Source organism: Notolepis coatsorum (genome assembly GCF_963971535.1).
Source record: "Notolepis coatsorum genome assembly, chromosome: 17".
NCBI classification, from domain to species: Eukaryota; Metazoa; Chordata; class Actinopteri; order Aulopiformes; family Paralepididae; genus Notolepis; species Notolepis coatsorum.
The window spans coordinates 25,155,231-25,175,709 of NC_140181.1; the positions used below are offsets into that span (position 1 = coordinate 25,155,231).

General features: G+C 41.9%; 1 protein-coding gene across 1 annotated transcript in view; it reads right to left on the reverse strand.

Annotated features, from left to right (window-relative positions):
- Window positions 1–20,479, reverse strand: part of emc1 (ER membrane protein complex subunit 1) — a 43,396-nt gene that overhangs the window by 15,038 nt on the left and 7,879 nt on the right. The window contains exons 8-17 of the mRNA XM_084332907.1: window positions 19,341–19,508; window positions 15,753–15,824; window positions 15,494–15,592; window positions 14,954–15,050; window positions 13,273–13,389; window positions 10,722–10,921; window positions 10,449–10,598; window positions 9,889–10,050; window positions 8,392–8,511; window positions 7,277–7,414 (exon numbers count right to left, since the gene is read on the reverse strand). Of these exons, the coding sequence (XP_084189033.1) occupies window positions 7,277–7,414; window positions 8,392–8,511; window positions 9,889–10,050; window positions 10,449–10,598; window positions 10,722–10,921; window positions 13,273–13,389; window positions 14,954–15,050; window positions 15,494–15,592; window positions 15,753–15,824; window positions 19,341–19,508 (1,323 nt within the window). The remainder of the gene's footprint in view (window positions 1–7,276; window positions 7,415–8,391; window positions 8,512–9,888; window positions 10,051–10,448; window positions 10,599–10,721; window positions 10,922–13,272; window positions 13,390–14,953; window positions 15,051–15,493; window positions 15,593–15,752; window positions 15,825–19,340; window positions 19,509–20,479) is intronic.

Below are 20,479 nucleotides of genomic sequence, written 5' to 3' on the forward strand. Positions count from 1 at the left end.
ACCTTATAGAGGACGCTGCAGTCTAATATTTTACCTTATAGAGGACGCTGCAGTCTCATATTTTACCTTATAGAGGACGCTGCGGTCTAATATTTTACCTTACAGAGGACGCTGAGGTCTAATATTTTACCTTATAGAGGACGCTGGGGTCTAATATTTTACCTTACAGAGGACGCTGCAGTCTAATATTTTACCTTATAGAGGACGCTGCAGTCTAATATTTTACCTTATAGAGGACGCTGCGGTCTAATATTTGACCTTATAGAGGACGCTGCAGTCTAATATTTTACCTTATAGAGGACGCTGCGGTCTAATATTTGACCTTATAGAGGACGCTGCAGTCTAATATTTTACCTTATAGAGGACGCTGAGGTCTTACCTTACAGAGGACGCTGAGGTCTAATATTTTACCTTATAGAGGACGCTGCAGTCTAATATTTTACCTTATAGAGGACGCTGAGGTCTAATATTTTACCTTATAGAGGACGCTGCGGTCTAATATTTTACCTTATAGAGGACGCTGCAGTCTAATATTTTACCTTACAGAGGACGCTGCGGTCTAATATTTTACCTTATAGAGGACGCTGCAGTCTAATATTTTACCTTATAGAGGACGCTGAGGTCTAATATTTTACCTTATAGAGGACGCTGCAGTCTAATATTTTACCTTATAGAGGACGCTGCAGTCTAATATTTTACCTTATAGAGGACGCTGCGGTCTAATATTTTACCTTATAGAGGACGCTGCAGTCTAATATTTTACCTTATAGAGGACGCTGCAGTCTAATATTTTACCTTATAGAGGACGCTGCGGTCTAATATTTTACCTTATAGAGGACGCTGGGGTCTAATATTTTACCTTATAGAGGACGCTGGGGTCTAATATTTTACCTTATAGAGGACGCTGCAGTCTAATATTTTACCTTATAGAGGACGCTGCAGTCTAATATTTTACCTTATAGAGGACGCTGCAGTCTAATATTTTACCTTACAGAGGACGCTGCAGTCTAATATTTTACCTTATAGAGGACGCTGCGGTCTAATATTTTACCTTATAGAGGACGCTGCAGTCTAATATTTTACCTTATAGAGGACGCTGGGGTCTAATATTTTACCTTATAGAGGACGCTGCGGTCTAATATTTTACCTTATAGAGGACGCTGGGGTCTAATATTTTACCTTATAGAGGACGCTGCGGTCTAATATTTTACCGCTGGGGTCTAATATTTTACCTTATAGAGGACGCTGCAGTCTAATATTTTACCTTATAGAGGACGCTGCAGTCTAATATTTTACCTTATAGAGGACGCTGCGGTCTAATATTTTACCTTATAGAGGACGCTGCAGTCTAATATTTTACTTTATAGAGGACGCTGCAGTCTAATATTTTACCTTATAGAGGACGCTGCGGTCTAATATTTTACCTTATAGAGGACGCTGCAGTCTAATATTTTACCTTATAGAGGACGCTGCGGTCTAATATTTTACCTTATAGAGGACGCTGCAGTCTAATATTTTACCTTATAGAGGACAATGCAGTCTAATATTTTACTTTATAGAGGACGCTGCAGTCTAATATTTTACCTTATAGAGGACGCTGCGGTCTAATATTTTACCTTATAGAGGACGCTGCAGTCTAATATTTTACCTTATAGAGGACGCTGCGGTCTAATATTTTACCTTATAGAGGACGCTGCAGTCTAATATTTTACCTTATAGAGGACGCTGCAGTCTAATATTTTACCTTATAGAGGACGCTGCAGTCTAATATTTTACTTTATAGAGGACGCTGCAGTCTAATATTTTACCTTATAGAGGACGCTGCAGTCTAATATTTTACCTTATAGAGGACGCTGGGTCTAATATTTTACCTTATACAGGACGCTGCGGTCTAATATTTTACCTTATAGAGGACGCTGCAGTCTAATATTTTACCTTATAGAAGACGCTGCAGTCTAATATTTTACCTTACAGAGGACGCTGCAGTCTAATATTTTACCTTATAGAGGACGCTGGGTCTAATATTTTACCTTATAGAGGACGCTGCAGTCTAATATTTTACCTTATAGAGGACGCTGCGGTCTAATATTTTACCTTATAGAGGACGCTGCAGTCTAATATTTTACCTTATAGAGGACGCTGCAGTCTAATATTTTACTTTATAGAGGACGCTGCAGTCTAATATTTTACCTTATAGAGGACGCTGCGGTCTAATATTTTACCTTATAGAGGACGCTGCAGTCTAATATTTTACCTTATAGAGGACGCTGCGGTCTAATATTTTACCTTATAGAGGACGCTGCGGTCTAATATTTTACCTTATAGAGGACGCTGCAGTCTAATATTTTACCTTATAGAGGACGCTGCGGTCTAATATTTTACCTTATAGAGGACGCTGCAGTCTAATATTTTACCTTATAGAGGACGCTGCAGTCTAATATTTTACCTTATAGAGGACGCTGCAGTCTAATATTTTACCTTATAGAGGACGCTGCGGTCTAATATTTTACCTTATAGAGGACGCTGCGGTCTAATATTTTACCTTATAGAGGACGCTGGGGTCTAATATTTTACCTTATAGAGGACGCTGCGGTCTAATATTTTACCTTATAGAGGACGCTGCAGTCTAATATTTTACCTTATAGAGGACGCTGCAGTCTAATATTTTACCTTATAGAGGACGCTGCGGTCTAATATTTTACCTTATAGAGGACGCTGGGGTCTAATATTTTACCTTATAGAGGACGCTGCAGTCTAATATTTTACCTTATAGAGGACGCTGCAGTCTAATATTTTAGCTTATAGAGGACGCTGCAGTCTAATATTTTACCTTATAGAGGACGCTGCAGTCTAATATTTTACCTTACAGAGGACGCTGCAGTCTAATATTTTACCTTATAGAGGACGCTGCAGTCTAATATTTTACCTTATAGAGGACGCTGCAGTCTAATATTTTAGCTTATAGAGGACGCTGCAGTCTAATATTTTACCTTATAGAGGACGCTGCAGTCTAATATTTTACCTTATAGAGGACGCTGCGGTCTAATATTTTACCTTATAGAGGACGCTGAGGTCTAATATTTTACCTTACAGAGGACGCTGCAGTCTAATATTTTACCTTATAGAGGACGCTGCAGTCTAATATTTTACCTTATAGAGGACGCTGCAGTCTAATATTTTAGCTTATAGAGGACGCTGCAGTCTAATATTTTAGCTTATAGAGGACGCTGCAGTCTAATATTTTACCTTATAGAGGACGCTGCAGTCTAATATTTTACCTTATAGAGGACGCTGCGGTCTAATATTTTACCTTATAGAGGACGCTGCAGTCTAATATTTTACCTTATAGAGGACGCTGAGGTCTAATATTTTACATTATAGAGGACGCTGCAGTCTAATATTTTACCTTATAGAGGACGCTGGGGTCTAATATTTGACCTTATAGAGGACGCTGGGGTCTAATATTTTACCTTATAGAGGACGCTGCAGTCTAATATTTTACCTTATAGAGGACGCTGCGGTCTAATATTTTACCTTATAGAGGACGCTGCGGTCTAATATTTTACCTTATAGAGGACGCTGCAGTCTAATATTTTACCTTATAGAGGATGCTGCAGTCTAATATTTTACCTTATAGAGGACGCTGCGGTCTAATATTTTACCTTATAGAGGACGCTGCAGTCTAATATTTTACCTTATAGAGGACGCTGCAGTCTAATATTTTACCTTATAGAGGACGCTGCAGTCTAATATTTTACCTTATAGAGGACGCTGCAGTCTAATATTTTACCTTATAGAGGACGCTGCAGTCTAATATTTTACCTTATAGAGGACGCTGGGGTCTAATATTTTACCTTATAGAGGACGCTGAGGTCTAATATTTTACCTTATAGAGGACGCTGAGGTCTAATATTTTACCTTACAGAGGACGCTGCAGTCTAATATTTTACCTTATAGAGGACGCTGCAGTCTAATATTTTACCTTATAGAGGACGCTGAGGTCTAATATTTTACCTTACAGAGGACGCTGCAGTCTAATATTTTACCTTATAGAGGACGCTGCAGTCTAATATTTTACCTTAGAGGACGCTGTGGTCTAATATTTTACCTTATAGAGGACGCTGCAGTCTAATATTTTACCTTACAGAGGACGCTGCAGTCTAATATTTTACCTTATAGAGGACGCTGCAGTCTAATATTTTACCTTATAGAGGACGCTGCGGTCTAATATTTTACCTTATAGAGGACGCTGCAGTCTAATATTTTACCTTATAGAGGACGCTGCAGTCTAATATTTTACCTTATAGAGGACGCTGCAGTCTAATATTTTACCTTATAGAGGACGCTGCAGTCTAATATTTTACCTTATAGAGGACGCTGCAGTCTAATATTTTACCTTATAGAGGATGCTGCAGTCTAATATTTTACCTTATAGAGGACGCTGCAGTCTAATATTTTACCTTACAGAGGATGCTGCAGTCTAATATTTTACCTTATAGAGGACGCTGCAGTCTAATATTTTACCTTATAGAGGATGCTGCAGTCTAATATTTTACCTTATAGAGGATGCTGCAGTCTAATATTTTACCTTATAGAGGACGCTGCAGTCTAATATTTTACCTTATAGAGGATGCTGCAGTCTAATATTTTACCTTATAGAGGACGCTGCAGTCTAATATTTTACCTTACAGAGGACGCTGCGGTCTAATATTTTACCTTATAGAGGACGCTGCAGTCTAATATTTTACCTTATAGAGGACGCTGCAGTCTAATATTTTACCTTATAGAGGACGCTGCGGTCTAATATTTTACCTTATAGAGGACGCTGCAGTCTAATATTTTACCTTATAGAGGACGCTGCAGTCTAATATTTTACCTTATAGAGGACGCTGGGGTCTAATATTTTACCTTACAGAGGACGCTGCGGTCTAATATTTTACCTTATAGAGGACGCTGCGGTCTAATATTTTACCTTATAGAGGATGCTGCAGTCTAATATTTTACCTTATAGAGGACGCTGCGGTCTAATATTTTACCTTACAGAGGACGCTGGGGTCTAATATTTTACCTTATAGAGGACGCTGCGGTCTAATATTTTACCTTATAGAGGACGCTGCGGTCTAATATTTTACCTTATAGAGGACGCTGCGGTCTAATATTTTACCTTATAGAGGACGCTGCGGTCTAATATTTTACCTTATAGAGGACGCTGCGGTCTAATATTTTACCTTATAGAGGACGCTGCAGTCTAATATTTTACCTTACAGAGGACGCTGCAGTCTAATATTTTACCTTATAGAGGACGCTGCAGTCTAATATTTTACCTTATAGAGGACGCTGGGGTCTAATATTTTACCTTATAGAGGACGCTGCAGTCTAATATTTTACCTTATAGAGGACGCTGCAGTCTAATATTTTACCTTATAGAGGACGCTGCAGTCTAATATTTTACCTTATAGAGGACGCTGCGGTCTAATATTTTACCTTATAGAGGACGCTGCGGTCTAATATTTTACCTTACAGAGGACGCTGCGGTCTAATATTTTACCTTATAGAGGACGCTGCAGTCTAATATTTTACCTTATAGAGGACGCTGCGGTCTAATATTTTACCTTATAGAGGACGCTGCAGTCTAATATTTTACCTTATAGAGGACGCTGCAGTCTAATATTTTACCTTATAGAGGACGCTGCAGTCTAATATTTTACCTTATAGAGGACGCTGCAGTCTAATATTTTACCTTATAGAGGACGCTGCAGTCTAATATTTTACTTTATAGAGGACGCTGCGGTCTAATATTTTACCTTATAGAGGACGCTGCAGTCTAATATTTTACCTTATAGAGGACGCTGCGGTCTAATATTTTACCTTATAGAGGACGCTGCAGTCTAATATTTTACCTTATAGAGGACGCTGCAGTCTAATATTTTACCTTATAGAGGACGCTGCAGTCTCATATTTTACCTTACAGAGGACGCTGCAGTCTCATATTTTACCTTATAGAGGATGCTGCAGTCTAATATTTTACCTTATAGAGGACGCTGCAGTCTAATATTTTACCTTATAGAGGACGCTGCGGTCTAATATTTTACCTTATAGAGGACGCTGCGGTCTAATATTTTACCTTATAGAGGACGCTGCAGTCTAATATTTTACCTTATAGAGGACGCTGCAGTCTAATATTTTACCTTACAGAGGACGCTGCAGTCTAATATTTTACCTTATAGAGGACGCTGCGGTCTAATATTTTACCTTATAGAGGACGCTGCAGTCTAATATTTTACCTTATAGAGGACGCTGCAGTCTAATATTTTACCTTATAGAGGACGCTGCAGTCTAATATTTTACCTTATAGAGGACGCTGGGGTCTAATATTTTACCTTATAGAGGACGCTGCGGTCTAATATTTTACCTTATAGAGGACGCTGCGGTCTAATATTTTACCTTATAGAGGACGCTGCAGTCTAATATTTTACCTTATAGAGGACGCTGCAGTCTAATATTTTACCTTATAGAGGACGCTGCGGTCTAATATTTTACCTTATAGAGGACGCTGCGGTCTAATATTTTACCTTATAGAGGACGCTGCAGTCTAATATTTTACCTTACAGAGGACGCTGCAGTCTAATATTTTACCTTATAGAGGACGCTGCGGTCTAATATTTTACCTTATAGAGGACGCTGCGGTCTAATATTTTACCTTATAGAGGACGCTGCAGTCTAATATTTTACCTTATAGAGGACGCTGCAGTCTAATATTTTACCTTACAGAGGACGCTGCAGTCTAATATTTTACCTTATAGAGGACGCTGCGGTCTAATATTTTACCTTATAGAGGACGCTGGGGTCTAATATTTTACCTTATAGAGGACGCTGCGGTCTAATATTTTACCTTATAGAGGACGCTGCGGTCTAATATTTTACCTTATAGAGGACGCTGCAGTCTAATATTTTACCTTATAGAGGACGCTGCAGTCTAATATTTTACCTTATAGAGGACGCTGCGGTCTAATATTTTACCTTATAGAGGACGCTGAGGTCTAATATTTTACCTTATAGAGGACGCTGAGGTCTAATATTTTACCTTATAGAGGACGCTGCGGTCTAATATTTTACCTTATAGAGGACGCTGGGGTCTAATATTTTACCTTACAGAGGACGCTGCAGTCTAATATTTTACCTTATAGAGGACGCTGCGGTCTAATATTTTACCTTATAGAGGACGCTGCGGTCTAATATTTTACCTTATAGAGGACGCTGCGGTCTAATATTTTACCTTATAGAGGACGCTGCGGTCTCCCATCACTCTGCCCTGGGAGTGTACATGCTCATTGGGCCTCTTCCCTTTGACAGACACAATCTTCTGGACCTCTGTTGGGACAACGATCTCCCAGATCCGTTCCGTGGAAAGATCCTGGATCAGAATTTAAATAATAAAAATTAATTTAAATAGTAATAAATCATATCATAAATCAGTCAGATTAGTTATAATACATACATTTGACAAGAAACCCACTTTAAGAAAGCAGATCAAATTAGACTACACAAACCTTGAATCAGCCAGGTATTTCATTCCAATTTTAATATTAGGGTCAATTCACATCCTCTAATATTCAAGGTCAAGTTTATTAGTACCGGTATGTCCCAAACTGGGCAATTCATGTTACAGCAGATGGCACGAATGGAGGTAGGTATAAATGAGAATTTGTATCTATTGTTTTTAGCTGCAGGGGTCTCCAAACGTTGGCCGCAAGGCAATAATTGATACTCCGGATTTAGGGAGTGAGAGCTGTCCGCTCTAATCGATGACGCCTTCCTGAGCACCTGCTCGTCATATATATGATATGACCCAGCTGAATTGTACCCCCACAATCTTGCTATCCCCCCCTCACAATGCCGTTAAGGGCATTCTTCTGTTTAATGCCAAGGTTTCCATACCAACAAATGGCAGTGCTCAATGTTTACGCTCCCAACTGGGATGATGTTGGTTTATGAACAAGATCCTCTCCTCCCTCCCGATCTGAACTGGGGGGTCTGAACCGTGTTATGGAACCGGTTTTGGACTGCTCTTCTCCAGACCCTCACCACCCTCTAAAATGCCAGCCTTTATGAGAGATAATGGATGTGTAGATCCATGGAGATCTGCTAACCCACTATTCAAATAATTTTCCTTTCCCCCCATGTACACCACTCTTATTCTCGAATAGATAATTTCTTTATTGATAAAGCGCTGTTATACTCTACTATACTCACCTTGCATGGTTGCCTCCACCGTTGGTGTGCGAGTGAATGGGTGAATGTGAGGCATGAGTTGTAAAGCACTTTGGATAAAAGCCGTTATATAAAATAATTGCATTTGTTTTATAAATACAAAAAGAAAGTTGTACTTGCCGTGCGTAGCCTGTATCCAGACAGTCTTCCTTGGTCGGGGTCGACCAGGTAAAAGAAGATGGAGGAGGCCGTCTCTTGAAGCTGCTGCAGGACGTTCTTGGTCGAGGGGAACGCAGACACCTGGACGGATGAGATCAAATCATGTCCATCACCCTGGGCTCCCAGACCTCCTACTCAGACTGAGAGGACATTATTTCTTCTCTACCTGGAGCAGCTTTAAGATTCAAACATTAGTTAACACTGTCTGTAGAAGCAGAACCCGACTTGGTGGATTTGTATTGTTAGAATATTAGAATTCATATTGTTTAGACTAGGTGTCGTATTTATGTTGAACTCTAGGGGGCACCCCACCTACTATAAGTACGGTAACCTAGCTGATCACTGTAATTCATGCACCTGTTATGGAGATATGTTTTCCTACCCGTTTCACTGTTTGGAACTGACAAATAGAGCAATTGACAACCGTTCTGATTTAACCATTCATTCACGATCATTCATTTTTGGACAATAAAACCCTGCAAACTGGGGAGCTCCAGTAGCTCACTGCGTACCTCGAACGCTATTTCGGCGTCGGGGACAACCGTGCTCGTCACGGATCTGGGGTAGCAAGTTCGATTCCCGGACAAAGCCGTAACTTTCTCAGAGTGTCTTCCCCCCATCTGTACCCCCATTCAACCTGTTTCTGTCGATCACACTTGACCAGAGAAAAAGCGATAAATGCAAAAAGAGCCCGCGGAATGGCAAAAGTAAAAAAAAAAAAAAAAAAAACTGCAAACTGTACCAGCCGCAACTTGGACATTCTTCTATATTTACATCACAAACTTTGTTACCGAGTAGGGAACTAATTATGGGTGCATCGTGACGCCTGTCAACACAATCGGGGAGTGAAGGTCGACCACTACACTGTCGACTGCGCCACCTGAAGTGATAACACGTTTCGAGGAGACATTAAACACACAGAAAAGCGTGGCGACAGGGCGGCTACGTGGTGCAGTGGGCAAGGCGCTCACCACGAATACTGGAGACGCTGGGTTCGCCTGTTCGAGCCCAGCGCTCCACATTGCTTTCAGTTTAGCTGGTCGTCCGTACTAATACACATTGGCCGTATTAGGGGGTGGGAAACTGATGGGTGGGGATCGGGCGTTGTGGACAGCGACTCCTACAGGTCGGTTGGTGCGCCTGCGCAGTAGAATCAGGAAGCGATGGGGGCGGCGCCCCTCCAAAGCGCAGACCCCTGACGCTGAAAGATCGCGCCGCGCAGGTGAAAAGATGCGACTGCTGTTACCTCGAGTATCGGAGGGGACTCGTGCTATGTATGACTTAGTCCACATTGCAGCCGGCTTGTGGGAGGCAAGAAACAGCGTTCGAGACAGGGGAGGGTTGAATTGGATGATACGAAATTGGGATGGGAGAAAAATTGAAAATGGGAGAAAAAGTGGATCAAAAAAATAAATAAAATAAAGCAAAGCGTGGCGACAAGATCCCTGAGTCACTCACCTTGTACTGGTCATCAACCAGAAGCAGGACCTTGGCGTAGTCCTGGTCGATGAGTGGGAGCAGCAGGGACTGGAGGATGGGACGAGGCAGAGCAGGTGGGCTGATGTGACTCTTCCTCCCAAATATGGGATTAAATACGTGGAGAGTGGCTAGCCCCGTTTCCTAGATGAGAAGCAGAGAAACGCATTCATGACAATACAAATACAATAGATGTCTTAATCTCATCATGGTGACTAGTGAGAGAATTATGATATTATGATTCATATCATATAAACATTCAGCGATATCATATAAACAATCATCAATATCATATAAACATTCATCTATATCATATAAACACTTCATTCATATCATATAAACACTTCATTCATATCATATAAACACTTCATTCATAACATATAAACACTTCATCTCTATATCATTATATCCCAGCAATCATATTCAGGTTTCTCATAGTCGGGAAATTAGCTTATAAAATGGCCGTCGCCTCAATTTCATGCCACTCTCCCAATTATTCAATACAATAGCGATGGTACTCTGAGGCAGAGCTGGGGTCTTACCTTGTCTTTGATGAGCAGTGTGCACTGTGGGGGATGAGGAAAGTGTGCAGTGGTCCGTTGCACCATTAGCATGAAGGCTGCATTAGGTGGGACATTTTCTAGGTAGTGTCTCCAAAATATGGTGCCCGTCTTGCTGTCGATCCCAAAGAGCTAAACAGGTAAATGGTGAATGATTAGATGTATAGATTATTTACCGTTACATTTGTACTCTGGTTGAAGTGTGTACTTGTGCTGTATAATGTCATTTTAATAGAATATCCAAGGCCCTCTTACCTTCCCTGAAGCGGTGACCAGAACCATCATCTTCTGCAGGTTGAACTCGTCTCTGGACAGGTTCTCCATGCTCACCTCGCTCTTCACCAGGCTGCGGGGCTGCCGGGCCTCGTAGAACATCTTCCAGAGGTGGGCGACCCAGGCCTGGAGCAGGATGATCTGAGAGGAGAGCCTCTTCAGCACCATGGACAGCAGCCCATCTACACACAAAGGAGGGGGGAGGGGGGGCTAAGTGAGCACTGCTCTCTGAATAAAATCAGCCATTTATAAAAACCCATATCCACTGCAACAGAACATAATTCTATCACTTGTAAAGCTATATGGAAAATAGCCCTTTATTCTACAAACTTGCTAGAAATTCTGTAGGTGACTGTAAGTGTGTAAGTAAACATTGACATGACAGCAGTTATTACATGAATGATAAAGCAGTAGAAACAAGGAGTAAGTTATGGGGCCGAATGGCCGATACTATAAAATAATAATAGAAAATAAAAATAATAAGAGTAATATGAGAACAGACAGATCCTGTACAGGCCCACGGCATCAATGTTCAATTGATTTAAATTAAATTACATGTTTTCATCATTGTACTAGTGTTGTCACAATACTGGAACTCCTAACAAAATTCTGTCTAGTTGCCATGGTGTTTTATTTATTAGCACATGCTTTATTCTAGCGACAGTTTTAAATGTTGGAAGAATATAGAGGTCAGCCTACAGTGAGGTTGTCTTAGCCGTACACAGCCGATTGCCTATCAGGCCAGTATACTGTCACATTCCATCTTATGGAGAAAGTTATGACGACATTCCCTGGTCAAACATCTCAGCCCAAAGAGGAAGTAAATTACCCGGTGCTGCTATGCTAATTTCCCCGTAACATATTTAATAATCAATAATATATTAATTGTCACCTTAAATATTTTAGTCTACTTAAAAAAATTTAAGGAAAATGAGTTGGCACAAAGTTATTATGTTCTTCCTTTCCAGATACAGGCCGTGGCTATCGCCCCAAGTTGAATACAATGACCTGGTATCATGCCTCACAACTCAAGGAAAGCCTGTGTGGCATGGAAACTCTTTCTGTAGCTGTGCCGTGGGTCTGGGCAGTTTGCTGCATGTTTAGGGAGGAGGGATATGATGACATGAAATTATTGAGAAAGGAGGAAGACATGACAAAGGAAGCTTTTCTGATTCTAAATCAAGTAAAACGTTGTCATGCATGAAGGGAAGCTGATTACCTTGAATGGCTGAATCCAAGTGCAGCAATTAAACAGAACAAAAAAAGAAAGAGGAAAGTGAAGCCAACACGGTTCATTCACACAAAAACACTCCATTCGCAACACAACACTCCGTTCACACAACACCTCAATCACACCAACACTCCATTCGCAACACAACACTCCATTCACAATACAACGTTCACACAACACCTCGTTCACACCAACACTCCATTCACAACACAACACTCCATTCACAACACAACATTAACACATGTAGAAACTGTTATAATTCCTACACTAATACCCTCAGATTAAAGCTTGATTGTTTCATTTCAATGTGGGGTAGAGCCAAAATGATGATGTCCAAATATTTATGGACCGACTGTATTACACTAACCTTCAGTTAAACGATACATATTACACTAACTAACTAACTAACCTTCAGTTTAAGGAGACATTACAGGGCATTACATATTACACTAACCTAACCTAACTAACCTTCAGTTAAAGGAGACATATTACACTAACCTAACAAACCTTCAGTTAAAGGAGACATATTACACTAACCTAACTAACCTTCAGTTAAAGGAGACATTACACTAACCTAACTAACCAGTTAAAGGGGACATATTATGGAAAATGTTTTTGCCTAGTTGTTTGTGTGGTGCTGGGGAAAGATGATGTATGCAGTCCTTGCCGTTTGGCCACCAGGGTTATTATGAGTCTACAGATTAACAAGCCATTCAGAATTATTGCCCTTGGTGACGTCATAAGTGGGACACAAAGCAGTGAATTAGCCTTGATTAATCAATTAGCTGTGCTTTTTGGAGCCAGGAACACAGCCTAGCTAATGTACTGCCCAGTTTGTAAGTGGTTTGAGGTAGCCAGGCAGGTAAGGTATTAACTTATTTAAAATGTGGTGTGTACTAAACCCACCAAAAAGACACATCAGCATGCTCTTAACACATGCGCACTACAGTCATAGACCGTCTTCGTGATTTTTACGGGTCAACAGTTTTAACTTAATGCTATGGTTATTTTATGTTCCATTTGATACAACACAGCATCGGAACAGAGTGGTAACATTAGCGACTAGCATACTATGTATCGTGGCTTTGCTAACTACAGTCAAGTGGGTCTATTTCACTAGCATGCTAGTGGCTAGCTCTAGTAACTTTACTGTTACAAGGAGGTTTCTGACTGTAGTATGCATGTTAAAAGCATCCCAATGGGTGCTCGGTCCATGTCAAACCACAAGGCATTCTGGGTATGTTCACCCCATTAGGACATGTAGTCTCTCCCTCTCCCAGCTCTGCCTGGGTTCACATGTACCAGCTTTCTTGCCGAACTCTCCCTCCAGCTCTGCCTGGGTTCCTGTGAGAGGCAGATCCACCATCTCCATGGTCACCACATCTGAAAGGGCTTCTTCTCTTATCCACATGACACGACCTGGAAAAACAAGTTGCATTATTTTATATTGCTTCACATCCATTCATCCCCCACTGATTCAAGAGGTTTATTCGTCACATACATACAGGCATGCGTTCTTCATGGGACGGGGTTGCACTCCGTGCCACCCCATGATAAGTACTCGACATTTGCATATCAATAGCGCCGGTCGTCAGGTGTGTTAAATACGTTCTCAGATACAGTCACACCTAACTTGTTGTGAAGACATGTGTTACATTCCATTCGTAGAGGCAATTAGGCACTGTCTGTAGTCTGTGCTCAAACGAGGGGACATTAAATGCGCATTCGCGGGAACGCGCGCACGCGCCGGGAGTGCGCGTGCACGTGGTGCGTGTCACCCCAGATGATTTCAATAACGCACCACTGCATACATACACAAGACATATAGTGAAATGAAGGTGGCCATGCCCGCCTTCGATTGTGCAAAAAAATACAATATAATATTATAAAATAGATAATAAACTATTGCTCTAAGACAACACCGTTTCCACAAGCTGTAAGACAACAGTTTGCACAAGCTGTAAGATGACAGTTTCCACAAGCTCTAAGAGTCTAAGATAACACAGTTTGCACAACAATCAAACTACAACACTAGGAGGTGCCTGGATAATAATAATAATAATAATAATAATAATAATAATAATAATAATAATAATAATAATAATAATAATAATAATAATAATAATAATAACTTCATTTTATATAGCGCCTTTCAAGAGACCCAAGGTCGCTTTATATAGGGGGGGGGGAATAACAAAGTAACAGACAGTGGACAGACACAACATATACATATAAAGTGAGATTAGGGGTTAAAGGTCAAGTTGAAGAGGTGGGTTTTGAGCAGTTTTTTTGAATGAGTCCAGAGTTGGGGCGGTGCGGAGTTCTGCGGGGAAGGAGTTCCAGAGGGTGGGAGCTGCCACACTGAAAGCTCTGTCCCCGAAGGTTCGGGGGATGGAGAGCTGACCAGTGTCCGTGGATCGCAGGGACCGGGATTGAGTGTAGGGGTGGAGGAGGTCAGTGAGGTACTGAGGTGCCAGAGCGTGAAGGGATTTGTAGGTGAGCAGGAGGGTTTTGTAGGTGATGTGGGATTTGATGGGGAGCCAGTGGAGGTGGATGAGGGTGGGGGTGATGTGCTGCCAGGGTTTGGTGCGGGTTAGCTGAATTTTGAACATACTGGAGCCTGTCCAGGGTTTTGCTTGGGACCCCGGACAGGACCCCGTTGCAGTAGACCAGGCGGGAGGTTACAAAGGCATGGATGAGGGTCTCAGCTGTGGAGTCGGAGAGTGAAGGTCAGAGTCTGGATATGTTTCTGAGGTGGAAGAAGGCGGATTTGGTGACGGAACTGACATGGGCTTGGTAGGAAAGGGTGGAGTCCAGAATAACGCCCAGGTTATGGATGTGCCTAGAGGTGGTATAGAAGGGTGGAGTCCAGGATAACGCCCAGGTTATGGATGTGCCTAGAGGTGGTATAGAAGGTGGAGTCCAGGATAACGCCCAGGTTATGGCTGTGCCTAGAGGTGGTATAGAAGTTGCTAAATGTTACCTGGCTGCTGTAGGAAGGTGAGGGTCTGGTCCTCTGTCTGCACCATGGCCCTGTAGCCTACAGAGTCGTCTTTCTTCAGAAACGCCTGGACATACAGCTGGAAGACATTTGATTAAAAAGGTTTGAATTTGTATTTACCCAAGTAAACTGAGAAAAAGATGATGTGGTGTTGAAATATGATGTGTTGTACATTACAGTGTTCTATATTATACATACATCTAGGGCTGTACCAAATGGTTTTCTTTTGTTTGTTTTCCATTAAAAAGCAGAAGTGGACAGAGTCACAATTGTATGACACAACCATGTACAATTACAGGTATGTGATATATTTCAACCCCACATGGATCCATGACGGCATACCTTCATACACAGTAGACCTACCAGTCCTACATGGATCCATGACGGTATACCTTCACAGTTCACACACAGTAGACCTACCAGTCCTACATGGATCCATGACGGTATACCTTCACACCCAGTAGACCTTCATAAATCCTAATACTACACGGAGGACCATGTACTACGGACGTCTTCACTCACCTTCTCTGGTTTTCCACCGTTAGGATCCACAGGGAAGATCAGGGTTGTGTCTAGCAGTCTGCGTCCAGACTCTGCACTGAACAGGTTGATACTGCTAGCCTGGGGAAAGGGTTAGCATCTATGTTTAATATCAGTACACAATGATAACCATACTAAATGGCCTGCAATTTCAATTAAATAATTATTATTATTTCGAATGATTGCAAAAGTCAAAAACGATGGCGCAGAGATGTGAATGTGTGATTTGAGATAAACTCACCGTTTTATTCTTTGTGGTCATGACGGCAGCAACAGTCTTCTCTCCGGTGGTTGCAAATGAAACCAGCAACGCCTACAAATTAGAACTTCATTAGAAATCATTCCTCAGTAATTCTTCTTTTAACCCATTGAAACCGGAAACACATTTGTGTTTATATATGCAGGCTATATAATGCATTATTAGCAGGCGTTTTAGGTCTAAATGGGTTAAAAGGGATGCTTTGATATTTTACATTTTAGTTGGTTATTTTTCTCCACCATGCACTCGTTTAATTAGTTAAAGGGTTTACTTTTTCAGTGCTTATACAGTTGTCTCTCTGATGGGCCTCCTAACACTCATACTGTGAAATAAATAAGACAAGCTAGTCACCGTTTGCACCCAGCCTGTATTCAGAAACTGTGCCTTTAAGCAAGTAATTTTGGATTTCCGTCTTTATGTGATGTCACGTGAAAAAGTTCATTCTAGGGCGGCTGGGTGGCGCAGCGGACAAGGCGCTCGTCACCAACGCAAGATACACTGGTATCGAATCCAGCCGTCAGCGTTGCTTGCGGCTTGGCCGGCCGTCATACTGGCTCGATTGGCAGAGTCAGCGGGAGGGAAGCCGGTGGGTGGGTCTGGGTCGTTGTGGACAGCGACTCCTACAGTTCGGTCGGGGCGCCTGCACAGTGAGGGAAGGATCTAAGAGAGGTAGTGTGACCTTCCACACGTTACACTCTCTCAGTGAGAGTCCGCGCTGCCAGGTGAAAAGAAGTGGTGGGCTGGGTACACATGTGTCGGAGGAAGCATGCGATAGTCTCCGCCCTCCCAGACCGACGGTAGGGGGTAGAGTGCGCAACGACCAGGAAGGGGATTGGGAATTGGCATAACGTAAAAACGAAACCGTCTCAAGATAATAAGTTTACAAAATAAATGTCTTAAGATGCAGCACATACCTGCTCGCAGGTAGATCGGTCTACATGTAAAGTATGTGCATCAGGGATATATATGCACAATGTATAGTATTTTTTTTCATAAGTCTTTTTTTAATTTCCATGTCAGTTTTTAATGTATTTGTATGAGTCTTTTACATGTTTTGTATGTTCTTACAAAAAAAAGAAAAAGGCAAATCTTGGACGTTGCATATTGTGATGTGGAAAGATATGTGTTGAATATTGGAGAGATTTGTGCAAAAAAAAAAAAAAAAAATATCGTTCCTGTTTTTAGACGTCGCTCTTTTATTTTGAAAACCCCCGACCGGAAGTGTTATAGTGTCTGTTGCTAGCAGCTTAACTTGTGTCGGCCAGTTCTGTGCTTTTCGAGCTAACGTAACATTAGTCTCCAGCGGAGAGGAGAGAAAGACCTCGGCTCACATGCAGCTCAAACTACCTGTTGGAATAAATTAATTGATTGATGTTTAACTTGTCCCTGTGTGTGTCCAGTCATTTCGACTAGCAAACGTTGTCTGTATTTAACGTTACCTCAGGATACCACGGTCTATTGTATTTAGTTGGTTAGCTATTTAGCTAATGTGGATAGCATTTTGAATAGCATCAATGCTAGCTGGCTGGCTACAGCTTTATTTACTAAATTATGGAGGCTTTTAAATCGTCAAGGTAAGAGAGGATTTGTCATGATCAACTGAAGGCCTATGCTATTGAACAATATGTGCTTGGGTTTTCAGAAAAAGGCCAGCTATGTGACGCTAATCTCTAGTTAGTATCGTGTATTACATCACAGTAGCCTCCCGATCAAGCTCAATAGCTTCTGTAACACGAACGCACATGCCTCGTCGGGAGTGTGTGTACAGCAGAGCCCCGCTCCGCTTCAGACAGATGGAGAGAGCACAGCGCGTGTGTGAGCCTCGGTCGGGAGTGTGTAAGCACAGCAGAGCCCCGCTCCGCTTCAGACAGATAGAGCACAGCATATGTAAAGCTGTAAAAGCCTGATCAAGCAGCTCAATAGCTGTACATGCCATTGTTGTTGTGATGTTTTCACACGCGGGGTAAGGGAGAGGTGGGCTATCGCGTCATCGGTTCAGGAGAAGACGCGTATCGCTTGTAAAGATGGTGACGCAATGGGGGGTGTCTTCAGAATTGCGCACTCTGGGAGCTGGTATCAGAAAGTACCGTCTTGAGGCTGCCAGAACGCAGTTCCGTGTGGGAGAAAGGTGCAAACGATCAAATACTTTTTTTTTAAAGATACATTTTTTAGCGTTTATCGCTATTTTCTACTGGGCAGTCCAGTAGAGAGAGAGAGAGAGAGAGAGAGAGGAAGAACAGGAGACAGAGTGGAGGAAAGACATTCGGCAAATGACGCCGGGTCCGGGAATCGAACTCGGGTCGGCCGTGCCACGACGCAGCGCATTACATGGTTCGCCACTTGGGCGCCCCAACGATCAAATACTTTGCCTAAAACGACCAAAATCGGTTTAGTCTGGCCTAACATTGGGAGGGGAGAAAAACGGAAAAAGGAGGAAAAAAGATAATATATAAAAAAAAATAAAAAAAAATCATTCTATTATGTCCTTGACTCGCACACACATGTGAAAATAATGCATGTACAAAATGGACCAAGCCTTGCATCACGTGTCCCCTCCGGTACACGAGGAGGCAGCCGTCGCATCTTTTCACCTGAACAGCGCGATCTCTCAGCGGCGAGGAGTAACGCGTGGGAGGCTCACGCTGCCCCCGTTGCTTCCTGATTCTGCTGTACAGGCACACCAATCGACCTGTAGGAGTCGCTGTCCACAACGTCCGATCCCCACCCACCGGCTTCCCCACCCCCTAATACTGCAAATGTATTAGTATGTATTAGTATTAACGACCAGCCAAGCCGGAATCAACGCTGAGAGCTGGGCTGGAACCCAGCATCTCCTGCGTTAGTGGCGAGCGCCTTGCCCACTGCGCCACTTAGCCGCCCTCCCTAAAGAAAATTTTATATTGCTGAATCTCGAGTCATATTTTACCTTTTCGGTCAACAGTACAGGCTCGTATAACAGTGCAAGATGCGATACGATAAATATTTGTACGATCAAGGCAGCTTGCTCGTTACAGACAAAGAAAAAGCCTGTTGAGAACAAGGGGGGGGCTATTTTTGGATCTCAATAGCAACATTTTTATATTGTTAACAGTACACACTGATGTATCAGAGCCAGGCAGAAAAAAACAGAACAACAACAACTACTTATCCCTGTGTTTTTAAGCAGCCTCTCGATAGCGAAGCAGACAGGGCCAAATCAAGTTCCCTCAAAAACCACTCAAGTTCAGTTGAAATTAGTACTCCAGTAATCGAATACTCACACCCATCTCTACTCCCTACACATACATTTTTTTTTACTTTGCAGAATTATGGCTCATAACATTACACTTTAGTACAGGATAATAATAATAATAATAATATTAATAGTAACCGTAACACTCACAGACTCTCTCTCAAGGGCAAGATACCCACAGGGAAGTAGTCGATCAAAAGAAAATAATAATTAAAAAAAAAAATCTTATTAAAAAAAGACCTGGAAATTGTCCAAATCATTTGACACTTTCCAAGTTTCCTGACTTAGCGTAGGAACCCTGTTGAGTAATTAGCTGTCAAGGTGTGAAAAGTACATACAGGCGTGAAGTCCCTCAGGGTGGTTATCTGGTCGTCGTTGACCTGCAGAAGGAGGTGATGGTCTGGGCCGAGCTGGAGGAAGAACTCCGACAGAGGGGGCCGCGCTGGGTTGGGCTGGGTGGCCACCACCACTGGTTGGAACTCTGAGGCCACCTCAAGCCCTAGAGACTAGGAGACACAAGGAGAAGTTACAGATAGCATTGGCACTTAAAAGGAAAAATGCTTCCAAAATAAAAACTTTAATATTTCAATTCCAGTTCTTAAAAGTGGACCCATTATGAAAATTGCATTTTTACCTGTGTTTTTCATTGTTTTTACAGAATGCATTGAGGGGTTGTCCCAACACTGAGAAAATGTTGAATATGTGCATTGTGCCTTTTCTGCATTTCAGCTGTGACAAGAATCGCTGTAGTTAAACTCTTAAGCCCTAGCTTTTTCAGAAAATTCGCCTAAAAGTACATACCCAAGTAAATGGAAGATTGCACCACTTCTACAAGTTCCATTTGCATGTTCTTGGTATCTAGGGATATCTATGGATCTCAGGGAATATATCTCGAGTGTCAGAAATATTGTGTCTGTTACTAGGCTTGAGTAGATTGTAATGAACCAAAGGAGAATATCAATTATTATTATCATTTTATTTTTTCATCTTTGATCGTGAATAACACCATGCTAACATTGACCAGACGTGAGAAATTGCCATTGAGCTTATTCAGCTTTTGTATACAGTAGGTGACGGCAGCTACCAACTCCAGCTATGGCTGATGACTCCTTTGGCTTATTTTGCCAAACATTACTTGTAATGCAACATGGGAATAATAGTTTGTTTCCACAGGCTGTAGTTTGTAGTTTATTACACGCTAAACATCGCGCATTTCCAAAATAATCCAGTATTCTTTCATAAATCGTGAGATAAAACACGTTATGTGCAATAAGCCCAAACCGTTCTGGCTGATCCCCTGAAACCCCAAATACTCCCAAATCAAAAAGGTATATGACATGTATATATGACATGTATATATGTACCTTCACAAAATCATCAAGGGGGGGGGGGGTCGTTTTAACTCAAAACTGTGATCGTGTTTGCCGAGCATGTTTTTCGTCCGGTGAAACACAGAACTGTGATAGTTAGAAAAACA